The 14,346-nt window shown below is 47.2% G+C and overlaps 1 protein-coding gene across 1 annotated transcript; it reads left to right on the forward strand.

Moving 5' to 3' along the window:
- Positions 1-4,383: 4,383 nt before the first annotated feature.
- On the forward strand, positions 4,384-14,115 carry DRAP1 (DR1 associated protein 1). Its single transcript, XM_063317115.1, has 7 exons — positions 4,384-4,524; positions 8,940-9,012; positions 9,866-9,959; positions 11,512-11,631; positions 12,322-12,412; positions 12,816-12,901; positions 13,925-14,115. Exons 1-7 carry the CDS (start codon positions 4,483-4,485, stop codon positions 14,073-14,075), a joined length of 657 nt encoding a protein of 218 aa, XP_063173185.1. The 5' UTR covers positions 4,384-4,482; the 3' UTR covers positions 14,076-14,115.
- The last annotated feature ends 231 nt before the right edge of the window (positions 14,116-14,346 follow it).

A 14,346-nucleotide genomic window follows, 5' to 3' on the forward strand; every position in this document is an offset into this window, starting at 1 on the left:
GACGCGGCACACCCCGGAAGTGGCCGGGGGAACGAATTAGAGAGGGACCAGAAGGCCTAAGGAGCGGAAATGAGGCAGGGTATCCGCGTTTGCTACCTCGCCTCTATTTTATTACTTCTATTTCGTCTAAGCGTTACTTTGTTGGTGGTTCTCATTATTAATTAATTCGCATAATTAAGAATTATCATCTTCGGCCATAAAAGAACGGGAAGAAGGCCCGTGAAGCCAGTCAATGGCGGGAAGCCGCCATTTTGCTCACGAGTCTCTAGGGGCGCGCGGAGCATTGCCGCTCTAGGATTTGACACGCCCTACGGAGTAGCCCACGCATCCCGCCTGCGCTTTCCACGGGAAGAGGGGGAGGCACTTCCGTTTCACAGCGGAAATGATTGGAAGGGCTGGGTCGCGATGGTCTAGCTCGCTGTTTCCCAAGTATAGCAACTCTAAGAAGTGTGGACTTCAACTCCCAGAATTCCCCGGCCACTTAAAGTTGCCATGGTTGGGAAACGCTGGTCTTAACTCTTGAAAACAAATTATGTAGATAAAACCCTGCACCACCTCTTTCTCTATCCTGGACAGTCAGCAAAAGAGGATATAACATATCTTCCTGAAATAAATAATAAAATATGCCTAAAATACTGGACAATTCTATTATAATAGCATATTCTCACTACCCCAGCTTCACACAGTATGTTCGACTTGGTTATTAAATCATCTAATTTCCTCGATTCACACATCACACTATATTAAGTTCAATTGGCACAACACATTAAGTACTCCCCAAATATCTAACCTAGTTAAAACCAGCTAAGCATAATATATTGTGCAAATACTTTTCATGGCTTTTAACCAATCAAGGGTCCAAATCTTATTACTGATCCTTTTTTGCATGCTATATTACAGATGCAGCAGGACTGCGCTATCTTGTAAGGTTGTTGTAGAGCTCTCACAGAGACTGCTTGTAACAGGAAAATAATGCTGAATATAGCAGATTTTTTAAAGTGGCTCCACAATTTATGTGCACCTCATTTTGTGACATCAGAATAGCATCCATTTAAATTGCAATCTGCACTTTAAAAAGACTGCTCTGTGAGGTTGTGGTAAATCTGTTTCCCCCAGTCAATGCTGCCGCTACATTTTTAAAAAATACTTTAAATGTGCCTCATGGTGGGAGTCACAAAGTTATTTTTTCCTTTTTTTTCCCTCAAGAGTGGTGGCTACAATTTGGTGCTTTTTCTTTCCTTTCAGAGAACCTGTATTTACTCAGAAGTGAATCTCAGACATTTGGCTCCAGAAGGACATTGTGTATTGTGTCATTGTGCATGTCAATTCTGTAACATTGACAGCAAATCGATGTCTGTCTATCTATCTCACAAGGGATCCAATAGCATCTTTTCCAACTGACCAATTTTATTAAATAAAATGTATTAAAATGTAAGATAAAATGTATTAAAATTAAATGAAATTGGTCAGTCAGAAAAGGTGCTGTCAGACTCCTGATTTTTTGCTTTTGTTGTTTATTCGTTTAGTCGCTTCCAACTCTTCGTGACTTCATGGACCAGCCCACGCCAGAGCTTCCTGTCGGTCGTCAACACCCCCAGCTCCCCCAGGGACGAGTCCGTCACCTCTAGAATATCATCCCTCCACCTTGCCCTTGGTCAGCCCCTCTTCCTTTTGCCCTCCACTCTCCCCAGCATCAGCATCTTCTCCAGGGTGTCCTGTCTTCTCATTATGTGGCCAAAGTATTTCAGTTTTGCCTTTAATACCATTCCCTCAAGTGAGCAGTCTGGCTTTATTTCCTGGAGGATGGACTGGTTTGATCTTCTGGCAGTCCAAGGCACTCTCAGAATTGTCCTCCAACACCACAGTTCAAAAGCATCGATCTTCCTTCGCTCAGCCTTCCTTATGGTCCAGCTCTCGCAGCCATATGTTACTACGGGGAACACCATTGCTTTAACTATGCGGACCTTTGTTGTCAGTGTGATGTCTCTGCTCTTAACTATTTTATCAAGATTTGTCATTGCTCTTCTCCCAAGGATTAAGCGTTTTCTGATTTCCTGACTGCGGTCAGCATCCGTAGTAATCTTCGCACCCAGAAATACAAAGTCTTTCACTGCTTCTACATTTTCTCCCTCTATTTGCCAGTTATCAATCAAGCTGGTTGTCATAATCTTGGTTTTTTTGAGGTTTAGCTGCAAGCCAGCTTTTGCACTTTCTTCTTTCACCTTCATCATAAGGCTCCTCAGTTCCTCTTCACTTTCAGCCATCAAAGTGGTATCATCTGCATATCTGAGATTGTTGCTGTTTCTTCCAGCGATTTTAACTCCAGCCTTGGATTCCTCAAGCCCAGCATGTCGCATGATGTGTTCTGCGTACAAGTTGAATAGGTAGGGTGAGAGGATACAGCCCTGCCGTACTCCTTTCCCAATCTTAAACCAGTCCGTTGTTCCGTGGTCTGTTCTTACTGTTGCTACTTGGTCGTTATACAGATTCTTCAGGAGGCAGACAAGATGACTTGGTATCCCCATACCGCTAAGAACTTGCCACAATTTGTTCTGGTCCACACAGTCAAAGGCTTTAGAATAGTCAATAAAACAGAAATAGATGTTTTTCTGAAACTCCCTGGCTTTTTCCATGATCCAGCGGATATTGGCAATTTGGTCCCTAGTTCCTCTGCCTTTTCTAAACCCAGCTTGTACATCTGGCAATTCTCGCTCCATGAATTGCTGAAGTCTACCTTGCAGGATCTTGAGCGTTACCTTACTGGCATGTGAAATGAGTGCCACTGTTTGATAGTTCGAACATTCTTTAGTGTTTCCCTTTTTTGGTATGGGGATATAAGTTGATTTTTTCCAGTCTGATGGCCATTCTTGTGTTTTCCAAATTTGCTGGCATATAGCATGCATTACCTTGACAGCATCATCTTGCAAGATTTTGAACAGTTCAGCTGGGATGCCGTCATCTCCTGCTGCCTTGTTATTAGCAATGCTTCTCAAGGCCCACTCAACCTCACTCTTCAGGATGTCTGGCTCTAGCTCACTGACCAAACCGTCAAAGCTATCCCCGATATTGTTATCCTTCCTATACAGGTCTTCCGTATATTCCTGCCACCTTTTCTTGATCTCTCCTTCTTCTGTTAGGTCCGTGCCATCTTTGTTTTTGATCATACCCATTTTTTTTTTTTGCTACCACAGACTAATTCATCTCTCCTCCTACCAATCTGACAGCAGTAACCAAACTTCATAGCTATGACTGATTCACTTGACCATCATGAGCACCCAAAGTGTAAAGGAAATAGAAAGGAAGATATAAACCCAATAAATTAATGAAAATAGCATGATTTGGGACATTTTCCAGCTGCGGGATGATTGCTGAACGATCAGTGTCATATGTTAATCAATGTAAAGGTCTGTAAGTCTCAATATTTCATGTGAGAATCATTTCTTCCCTTCTCCAAGTTTTCTGCAATGATCACAGTTGCACAGATCACAGTAGTCCTCATTTAACAACCATCCATTTAGTGACAGTTCAGACTTATGATGGTGCTGGAAAAACTGACTTAACGACCAGTCCTCACACTTACAGCATCCCCACAGTCATGTGATCATGGTTTGGGTGCCTGGAAACCAGTTTGCATTTATGACCATGGCAGAGTCCTGTGGTCATGTGATCGCCATTTTTGACCTTCCTGGCCAGCTTCTGGCAAGCAAAATCAATGGGGAACCGTGTGATTCGCTTAACAACCGTGTGGTTCGCTTAATGCCCATGGTGATTCACTTAACGACCACCACAAAAAAGGTTGTAGAATCAGGTCAAATTCACTTAATGACCACTTTGCTTAGCAACCAAAATTCCAGTCCCAGTTCTGGTGGTTAAGTGAGGACTACTTGTACTCCTAACAGCTGCATCTATAGGACATACCAATGTCGCTGCATTTTCACCTGGTTAGTTTTTTTTTCAGCATCGCCCACTATCCAAACCAGCCTTTTGGATGAATAGATGGTTCCAAGGATTGCAAAGACCCAGGCAAGCTTTACTCCCATAATCAAGTTACACCTATTGTGCAAACCCAACAGCCAGTATGGCTGGCTGGGGAATCCTGGGAGTTGAGGTCCACCGTCTTCAACTTCCCAAGGCTGAGGATCTGGGCTGGCAGGAACCAGCTGACGCCAGATACCAGCGCTCCTGGGACTTCCTAGGCACTCTGCACACGCCTAGAGGAGGCATCCCCCCCGCCCCCAAATCCGCGCTCTTTGCCAGTCTGCGGATGAATGGGACTCGGGCGCGCGCACCCGCCCCGCCCCTTCTCGCCGCCTTCCTGCGGCGGGAGCCGGGCGGCGCTAGGACCGCGCGGCGGCGGCGGCGGCCAGTCCGACCGGGGCGGCTCCTCCCCAGGCCGCCGCCGCTGCTGGAGCCTCGTCCGGTGCGCGGCTCGCGACAGGCCCGGGCGGAGCAGGCGCGGCAGCCGCCGGCGCCACGGGAGAGATGCCGAGCAAGAAGAAGAAGTACAACGCGCGCTTCCCTCCGGTGAGAGCCCGGCCGGGGCCCCGATCGGACGCCCCCACCCGGGGACACCGGAGCCCCGGCGAGCGCGCCCCGGGCCGGGTGGCGCGCCCCGGCTGCCTTGCGCGCCCCCGCCCCGACCGGGAGGGGCAGGAAAAGGCTGGGCGGCTGAGTGCAGCCAGGGAGACCCTCCCCCGCTTTTGCAGCCCCCTCCTCCCTTTTGCAGCCCCCTTACTCCTTTTTGCAGCCCCTCCTCCCCTTTTGCAGCCCCTCCCCCCTTTTGCAGCCCCTTCCTCCCCTTTCCACGATGCCCCTTTCGCAGCGGATCCCGCGGGGCTTCCCTCGCCTGCCAAAAGCCTTCGGCTTCTCCGCTTCTCCAGGATGACGCGCCCCCTCCCTAAGCAGGCAGCGATGCCCCTTCCCGATGGAGCTTCCCGATGAACTCTTCTGCCCATCCTCCTCCCCAGCCTTGGCATGATTCATTGCAACCATCTTTCTTGCCACAGCTGTTTACTGGCTCCCTCCCTCTGTTCTCCTTGTAGAAACAGATGTTGGAGACTCTCTTGGAAGTGTGGGGGGGGATACACCTGGCTCCCCGCCTCCAGGCCAGGCTGAGCATTCGGTGCCCCCATTAATGGGCCTGACATCTCCTGCAAAACCTTAACTTGGTTTATTGATTCTATTGGCCTTGTCAGCAAACTATGGTTTATGGCTTCGGGGGTAGCGCAGAGCAAGGGGCGGTGCCCAGTTTGGCAGCCTCCAGATGTGCTGGATGGCAACCGCTGTCATTTCCTAGACAGCAGGCTAATGGGTGGGGTTGGCTGGGGATTATGGGTGTTGCAGCCTGAGATGGCTGGGAGAGCTAATAAGGACTGTTGTCCAGCACTGCTTAAGGTCTTAGATAAATTTGATCATTTTATACACGTGGCTTGGGCTGATTTCTTTCCAGTCCCCGCCTAAATGCCATTACACTAATATTTTTATTTGGATGCTAAATTATTTTGGTGGTACTCCTGACATTTCTCCCGTCGGATAATGCTGGCATTTTTGTTTGATCCTTCTGTCCCACGAATCCAAATGCCCATTTCTCGTTCGTTGCTGACATCCTTGTGACCTACTGTATTTTTATTTCAAGTAGCTTAAAAGGGGGACCTCATTTTATGTCCCATTTCCCCAATTGGGAAGACATATTTCCCATCCATAGGACGTCGTAATGACTGTATATTAAACTATGATTTGTTTTAGCTCTGGGTTATTACAAAAACTAATCACTTGGGTTCACAGCCTGTACTAGGCCATAGTGTGGTTCGTTTGTGGCTTAGCCTTTGTGCCCAGCTAGAAATTAGGTTTGTAAATCATGGTTCATCACAGTGTATTGTGCCATCCACCCAGCTGTGGTTAAGTCAACAAACCTAGGTTAACCCATGGGCCTTTAGATGCAGGGCTCTTCTTAAGACAAGCTGTTCTTTCTCTTTCTGTTTCTTCATCTGCCTTTGTCCCTTTACACATCGCATTAAAATAAATACTCTTCCCACATCAGTGAACAGCCTTATCCCATTTTAACTGTTTTCCTGTTTTTGTACACTGAAAACATTTTCATTATTAGCTTTTATGGATTTCTTTCCTAGCTGATATTATTCTCAGCTCATGTGCCCTTGCCAGTGTTTCTGCTTTTCTTTATATATAAACAAATGAAGCTTCCTTTTGACCAGGTTTCTTCTTTCTTTAGAAAGGGTCTCCTTGTATCCTTGTAAATTGAAAACATGCATTTTATTTCTGCTTGCTGGGGGGCAGGGAGTTAAATAACCACTAGGTTATGCAAAAAGGCAGGGAGCTGTTTGGGTGAGAATCTGTTGTTGCTTGGCATCTTATTAAATAAATGAATAGAAATATTAATTGGCTCTGCTGTTGACAGATGTAGCTGGGTTTCCAATTTTGTGTATGGCAAAGATGATGGACCACCATTGCTGTTTCAAACAGCTGGTTGGCAGGGTGAAAATGCTTTCGATTGCCTTGGGAACAGACTGGGTGGAGGAATGTGGACCCTGATTTCCAGAGGATTGTGATTTGTGTTAAATGATCAGAGAAAAGTGTGTGTGAGTATTTCTAGCTCAGCCTTTCTCAACCTTTTGACCCTGGAGGAACCCTTGAAATACTTTCCAGGAACCCCTGGACATTCAGGCTCAAATACAGGCCAGAAGTTACCAAATTATTATGTTCGTTTCATGGGTAGGCTTGTATCGATGCATTAACAGTGTTCGTAAACTAAAAATAAAGAATGAAACTTGCCTCTTTAATGAGAAGTTGCCTGAATTTGAAATAATTTTTTAAACAAATTGTGATCTCCCAAGAACCCTGGTTGAGAGACCCTGCTCTAGCTGGATTCTCACGTTGTGCTAAGCTATGATTAAATTATGGTCTGTTGACCTTGGCCTGGTTGGCTGGATGCACAGATCACAGTTTATGAAAAAAGTTTCTCCTCTCTTGAAACAAATCTTTTTTACCTGGAGAAATGGGAAGTGGGCAACCTTGTCTGTTTGCAAAATGGAAGCTTGATCTGTAAGCTCCGCTCTTTCTCCAAAGCAAAAGAATCATCTTTCTTTTCACAAGGAGTTGTTTTCCCAACCTATAACTGAGTTCACACGCTACACTAAGCCACAATGTGACTTGCTGGATTCTAAGCCTGGCTCGGTGGATTGGCTGTGCATCGAATGGAGCTTTTCTGACAAACCACCGCTAACCAGATCATGGTTTAGTCTCCAGCCAGCATGGCCAGTGGCCAGTGTTTCTGGGATAGTTGAACGATCTCTGGATTGCCAGGACCTGCCCCTGGATCTCTTTGTGTTCCTGGGTCCACAAGGATCGTGAGTCTCATCCTCAACAAGCAAGGATTCTAGACAAACAAAGACAACCTGGTTGGGCTGATAGAAAAACAGGCCTTTTCAGTGGGGTGTGGATTTTTTATCCAGTTGTAGTGTGTCTTTTATCTTTTTACTTGGCGAGTTCCTGCTTGCTCCATCGCTGGCACCAAAAATTGCTTTGGATGTAGGCCCGTTCCTTAGCCCTGATCTGAGCGTGGCAGTCGGAAATTGCATCCTGCATATGCTCAAAGGCAGTGTTTCTCAACCTTCGCAACTTTAAGAGGGGTGGACTTCAACTCCCAGAATTCCCCAGCCAGCATGGCTGGCTAGGGAATTCTGGGAGTTGAAGTCCAGACACCTTAAAGTTGCTGAGGTTGAGAAACACTGCTCAAAGGCTTCATATTGACAAACATCTGGGCTGGGCTTCATCCCTGGTTCAGTTTGAGAACTTCTCTCTACCCACCCCCAGTACTGTTCAAAACTTGGCTGTAGAAACATGACAGGTTTTATAAGGAAGTGGCTAAGCGGCTGAGTTAACAAACTGACAAACATACTTGGGCCAGAAAGCCACTGGAAAGCTTTGTCGCTTGGCCTTGGTTTCTCCCTTATAAGTGGGGGTGGGGGGCAGTAGGGTAGCACATTGCTGTTTTGTAAGGTTATAACAACTGCAGTAATGGACATGAAGGTCTTTCCAGGTAGTCCTCGACTTACGACCATTTGTTTAACAATGGTTCGAAGTTACGACGGTGCTGAAAAAGTGACACGACCGTCAGTCACACAATCAAAATTCAGGCACTCGGCGACCAGCATGTGTTTACGAAGGTTGCGACATCCCAGGCTCAAATGATCGCCATTTGCGACCTTCCCAGCAAGCTTCCAACAAGCAAAGTCAATGGGGGAAGCCAGATTCGCTTAACAACTGCATGATTCACTTAACGACCACAGCAACAGGTTGTAAAATTGACCGCATCGCTTAGCAATGGAACTTCCAGTCCCAGTTGTGGTCATAAGTCGAGGACTACCTGTGATTCAAATCACTGGACCAGCAAGCCATAAATATGCAAGTGTTTTGCACTGCAGCACCCATCATCCACAGCTGTGGGGCCTGCTAGCTGGGGCTGATTGGTGTTGGACTCCTGCATCTTTTAACTCAGCAGGGGTTTAAACTTTCTCAGGCTGTGGAATTCGTTCCTGTAGTCAAAACAAATTTCCCCAACCCCTGATGGAGAAGCAAAGCTCCGATAGAAAATCAGCTGCGTTTGAGCAAACTTTTTTTTCCCTTTAGCTTCTTGCAAACCCTCACAAGTTGTTGCGAGATCTACCGGCTCACCTCTGCACTGTATAAATATCAAGTATTTCTGAATTAGATCTAGAATTAGACGTCCTGTACTTGATGCGTTGGCTGGGTGAAGCTCTGTTGTGGTTTGGCTTGACATGTTGCCTGAAGCTAAATTTTGGACTAAACCGGGCATTGCGGCTTAGCATGTTCTGAAGCTAGGTTATTGTAGGCCAGTCATTAAAACATTTCCCTCCCGTCTCCCCATCCCTCACTCCCCCCCACCCCCCAATATTTTAAAGGCTCGGATCAAGAAAATCATGCAAACTGATGAAGAAATTGGCAAGGTGGCTGCAGCGGTCCCCGTGATCATTTGTATCTTTTGTGTCCTGCCTGGGGTGGGGTGGGGTGACAAGATGTCTTCCCTCTTGTGGGACTGCAGACATTGTAGGAGGAGAACCTGGTTAGACCAGTGTTTCTCAACCTTGGCCACTTCAAGCTGTGCGGACTTCAACTCCCAGAATTCCCCCAGCCAGCATACTTTAAGCTGTGTGGACTTCAACTCCCAGAATTCCCCCAGCCAGCATACTTTAAGCTGTGTCGACTTCAACTCCCAGAATTCCCCCAGCCAGCAGGTTCTTGTGCCTTTTGCTAATCTGTCTTAAAATCAAGAAAGGTGCTTCCAGGCTCCTGTTTTGTTTTGTTTTTGCGAAACGCTAAGGAAACCAAACTGAAAGTGCATTCTTGGAATTCTGGGAGTTGAAGTCCACGCAGCTTAAAGTGGCTGAGAAACACCGCTTTAAAGGCAGGCTGTGTGGATTTTGCTTCCTAGTTCATGCTGTACAGTTAAGGCCCTAGTCACCCCACCCCACCCCACCGCAGAGCCAAACTAAAATCGGGGGGACTTGAACGCAGAGGCGCCTGGGCGTTCCTTTTGCACCAAGGTAAATGCAGCCATTGGGATGGCCTGCATCAGAGGCTGATCTGCTGCTGCAAGGGAGGCTGCGTGGCTCGGGCAGAGGCCCGGCTTTGCAGGCAGGTGTGCCCAGCATCTCCTGCTTGGAAAGATCAAGGAGATGGGACAGGCTGCGGCTGGTGCCAGCCAGAGCAGACAGCATGGGAGGGATGAAAGGGGCGTCAAAGCAGCGTCTCGTGCGATTCAAATCCTGCACCTCGATCGGAATGGGGAATGGGGTCGGCCTTGCTCTCGCCCTTAACTCAGCCACAGCGCGAGGATTGGAGCTGTTCCTGGAATCGTTACTGAAGACGGCCTGCCACGTCACCCAGTCCAGAAACGCCAAGACCATGACAACGTCTCACCTGTAAGTATTGGCTGCAGGGCCCATCGTTGTAGGCCCTGCTGAGCTCAGTGGATTGACATATTCGGCATCAGCCCTTCATAACCATGAGGACTAGAATCTTGTCTGAGGCTTTGGGGGAAGGACGCTGCTTAGCTGCAGAGCAAGGCAATGGGGGCCTTTTTTCCTCAGAATCCATCTCCAGAATTAAGAATACAGGCAGTCCTTGCTTAACACCCACAATTGGGACCGGAATTTTGGTTGCTAAGCAAAGCAGTCATTAAGCGAATCTAGCCCGATTTTACGACCTCTTTTGTGGCGGTTGTTAAGCGACTCACGGGGGCCGTTAAGTGGACCAAGAGGTCCTTAAGCGGATCATGCAGTTCCCCATTGATTTTGCTTGCTGGAAGCTGGCTGGGAAGATTGAAAATGGCAGTCACGTGACCGCAGGACACTGCAACGGTTGTAAACTGGTTGCAAAGCGCCCAAATCATGATCATGTGACTGCAGGGATGCTACAGTGGTTGTAAGTGCAAGGACTGGTTTTGGTTGTTCAGCACCGTTGTAAGTCAGAACTGTCACTAAATGAATGGTCATTAAGCGAGGACTACCTGTAAGGCTAACCGCAGGCCCTCTCAAACCTGTATTGCTAGGGATGATGGAAGCAGTAGTCCAATACCTCTGGATGGCTATAGAGCCTATAACTTTTGCATGCCAGACTAAACTCATGACTTCAACCTGGATCTCCTGCTCACGTCAACTTTGGAGCAAGCTCTGACTTTCTGCAGGTTGGCTTTGGAGGTCCCTGTTTGAATTAACCACGAGGACTAGATCCTTGTTTTGTATTGAGGGCACAGCTATAAATCCGTGGTTTGGAGAGACTTGTTAAAGCTTTGAAGCATTTTGTCAGAAGGGACAAATTAAAAATGAAAAGAGATCAAGTTCTAGGACATTATTTGAAAGGATCAAAGATCAAGATTTTTAAAAGTAAAAGGAAGGAATATAAGTTGGTTTATTTGATCGAGGTTAAAACAGGCATGTTGTTATCTCTGGTAACCCTTAATGGACCTTTGCTGACAATCAGGACTGAACAAGGCTTTAAGGATTTGTTTATAGACAAGAGGTGGGATATGGGAGGGAGAGATCATTTGTTGCATTTTAAGAGAACTGTTAAGTTGCTAAAATGGTTTATACTTGTGAAGGGGGAAGTCATTTCTTTATATATTTCTTTTCTTTTTCTTTACTATATTCTTACTTTTTCTTTCCTGTTTTTCTTTCTATTTTTTCTTTTCTGCACTTTCTGCACTTTTTTTTTTTACTTTTTTCAGTTTGTATTACTTTTTATCTTTTTAATTGCAGTGCTTAATAAAATTACTGTAAAAAAAAAAAAAATTAGATCAGGGATTTTGGACCTGCTTTTATACAAATGGTTTCCCGGGTATACCGCAAGCCGCCACCCCCCCCCACCCCCCGAAATCAGGAGCATACCTCTCCAGATTTAAAAGTGAAAGGAAGCTTTCTCACTCTGCCAGCTGGGTCAGCCTGTCCAGGTAACCCAACCGTGTGAATTTTGCAGGAAGCAGTGCATCGAACAGGAGCAACAGTTTGACTTCCTGAAGGATCTCGTTGCTTCGGTTCCTGACATGCAAGGTGATGCCGAGGAGAACCACATGGAAGGAGAGAAGATTTCCAGGAGGTATATAACGAAAGGCAACACGTAGCAAGGGATGGTAGAAAGATCTGCGAAGCCAGAACCCTCCAGAATTGCCTCAAGCTAGTTGGGGAAATTAAACCGGAGCGTGCGGCCGGAAGGCCGATGGATCTGCACGAAACCTTTGGATGCGAATTGTTACTGAATTGGCCTGTTTCTTGTTACAGGTAGTCCTTGCTTAATGACCACAATTGAGACCGGAATTTCAGTTGCCAAGCAAAGCAGTCATTAAGCAAATCTGACCCGATTTTATGACCTTTTTTGTGGCAGGCGTTAAGCGAACCACATGGTCGTTAAGTGAATCACATAGCTCCCCATTGATTTTGCTTGCCGGAAGCCGGCTGGGAAGGTCAAAAATGGCAACCACGTGACCACGGGATGCTGCAATGGTCATAAATGCAAACCGGTTGCCAAGCGCCCAAACTGTGATCACGTGACCGCAGGGACACTGTGACGGTCGTAAGCATGAGGACCAGTTGTAAGTCGTTTTTTTCAACACCGTTGTAAGTCCAGACCATCACTAAACAAATGGTTGTTAAGTGAGGACTACCTGTAAAAGTAGGGACCCACTATTAAACTGGAGTGGAAAGCCATCCTATTAGCCATGATAATCAAAACCAAACCACCGGCCCACCCTTTTATAAAATCTTTTTTTTTTCCCCTCTTCTGGTGCAGGGGCCGGAAACCTGGCAGCGGGCGAAGGAATGGCGGCACGGCAGGAAAGGGAAAGGATCCAAAGCAATCCGGCACAGACTCAGAGCAAGATGTGAGTTGGCAGAAAAGCCTGGGCTAGGAGTGGGTGACCAGGTCTTGCATGATGCAGGTGGGAGACTTGTTCTGGCATCAGACTGGGGATGCCAAGAGCATCCTGCCTTTTTTCCCATAATGCTCTGGCTCTCTTTGCTTGGGTTGATGAGGGAGAAACCCAGGAAGGAGCTAACCACCATCAGCTTGGTTCCTGTTAATCTTCCCTTTCTTCGTTCCTCACAATTCCCTGATTTGGCGATGCTCCAGAACAGCCATCCCTAGTCTGGGGATTTTGAGCTGCACCAAACATTTCCCAGAATTCTCAGCAGCCACACAGCCTGGGAATTCTGGGAATTTCAGCCCACCACTTTGCAAAGCCAGGTCGAGCTGACGCCAAGCCTGTCTTCCTTCTCTGTTGACAGGATGACTCAGAAGACAGCGAGAGCAACGGAGAAGAGGAAGTCTTCCAGACCATCCCCTCTACGCAACCGGCTACGCATCTCTCTACGTAAGTGAGCTTTCTTATTTTTCTCCGCTTTCGTGCTGCTGGTTTTGGAAGAACCGTGGGCATTTGCAGCCAGAAGAAATAACGATGGCTGGCCAGTCTTTCCCTGTAGCGTGAAATGGGCTGAGGGACTGGAGGAAGAGCTGAAACCAAGACAACGGTCAGATAAGAGAAATCTGAGTCTGGGCCAGAAATGTAATTTGAGCAAGCGTCTCAGACTTGGCCCTCCCTCATTCTCTTGTAGATAATGGCAGGGAGAGGGGAAAGCACGTTCAGACTTTCAGGGTTCTGTTACTCTAAACCTGTACTGTTAATATAACCCTGTATCAGGTAGTCCTCTCTTAACAACCATAATCGGGACCTGAATTTAGGTCGCTAAGCGATGCAGTTGTTAAGGGAAATCCAGACCCGATTTTACAACCATTTTTGTGGCTGCCGTTAGGCAAATCACACAGTTGTTATGTGAACCACGTGGTCGTTAAGCAAATCATGTGGCTCCCTATTGATTTTGCTTATCGGAAGCTGGCTGGGAAAGTCAAAAGTGACGATCCCGTGACTGTGGGACGCTGCAACCATCGTAAATGCACAACCGTTGCCAAGCACCTGAATCGTGATCACGTGACGGCGGGGGACGCGGCGACAGCTGTAAGTGCGAGGAACAGTCGTACGTCGGGTTTTTCAGCGCCGTCGCAACTCCGGACGATTGCTAAATGAACGGTCGTTAAGTGAGGACTACCTGTAATAAAATTAGTTTTAGTCTTCATAACTTTGGTTTCCAAGTCTGGTCAACCTGAAAGGGCTGGCGAGCGGGAGAAGACCCACCACTGAAAATCTGGACAAGACCCTCTGTGCTTCGGTTGACACAACATCCTTAACATTGCTGACCAACTAAACCCACTTCCTGGCCTTGTGGAACCAGATGTTCTTAATGTTTTAATCACACACGCAGAGAGATACTCATTTTGAGCATGGTGGCCTGCTGCCTAAAGCGTGGCTGATCCTTGCCTCTTTCTCTCCCTCCTGCAGAGCCCCAGCACCCTATCTACATTTTGCCCCCCCGCCAGTATCCGCTGTCCCCTTGCCTGTACCGGCACCAACAGGAGCTGTCCCAGTCGCACTACCACCCGTGTTGCTGGCTCCGGTCCGGGCCGATGAAGAGGACGACTATGATTCTTAACCCCCAGTTCCGTTTTCACTGCTGCCATTGGAGGGAGGGTGGGAGGGAGGGGATAATACAGGGTTTGGAAGGATTGTTCTTAAATTTATTAAAAAAGAGAAAAGTCTTACAGGCAATTGTGCGGTTTTTTCCCCCCTCCCTTTGCACCTTGAAATGGCACAAGGAATCGCACTGAGATCCCCAATTCCATCTCCCCCACCACCAATTTTCCCATTCCAGCATCTAGTCTGTTCATTAAAAGGGCGGGGGGGGTTCTTTTCAAATAGATATA

Source organism: Candoia aspera, chromosome 17 (genome assembly GCF_035149785.1).
Source record: "Candoia aspera isolate rCanAsp1 chromosome 17, rCanAsp1.hap2, whole genome shotgun sequence".
NCBI lineage: Eukaryota > Metazoa > Chordata > Lepidosauria > Squamata > Boidae > Candoia > Candoia aspera.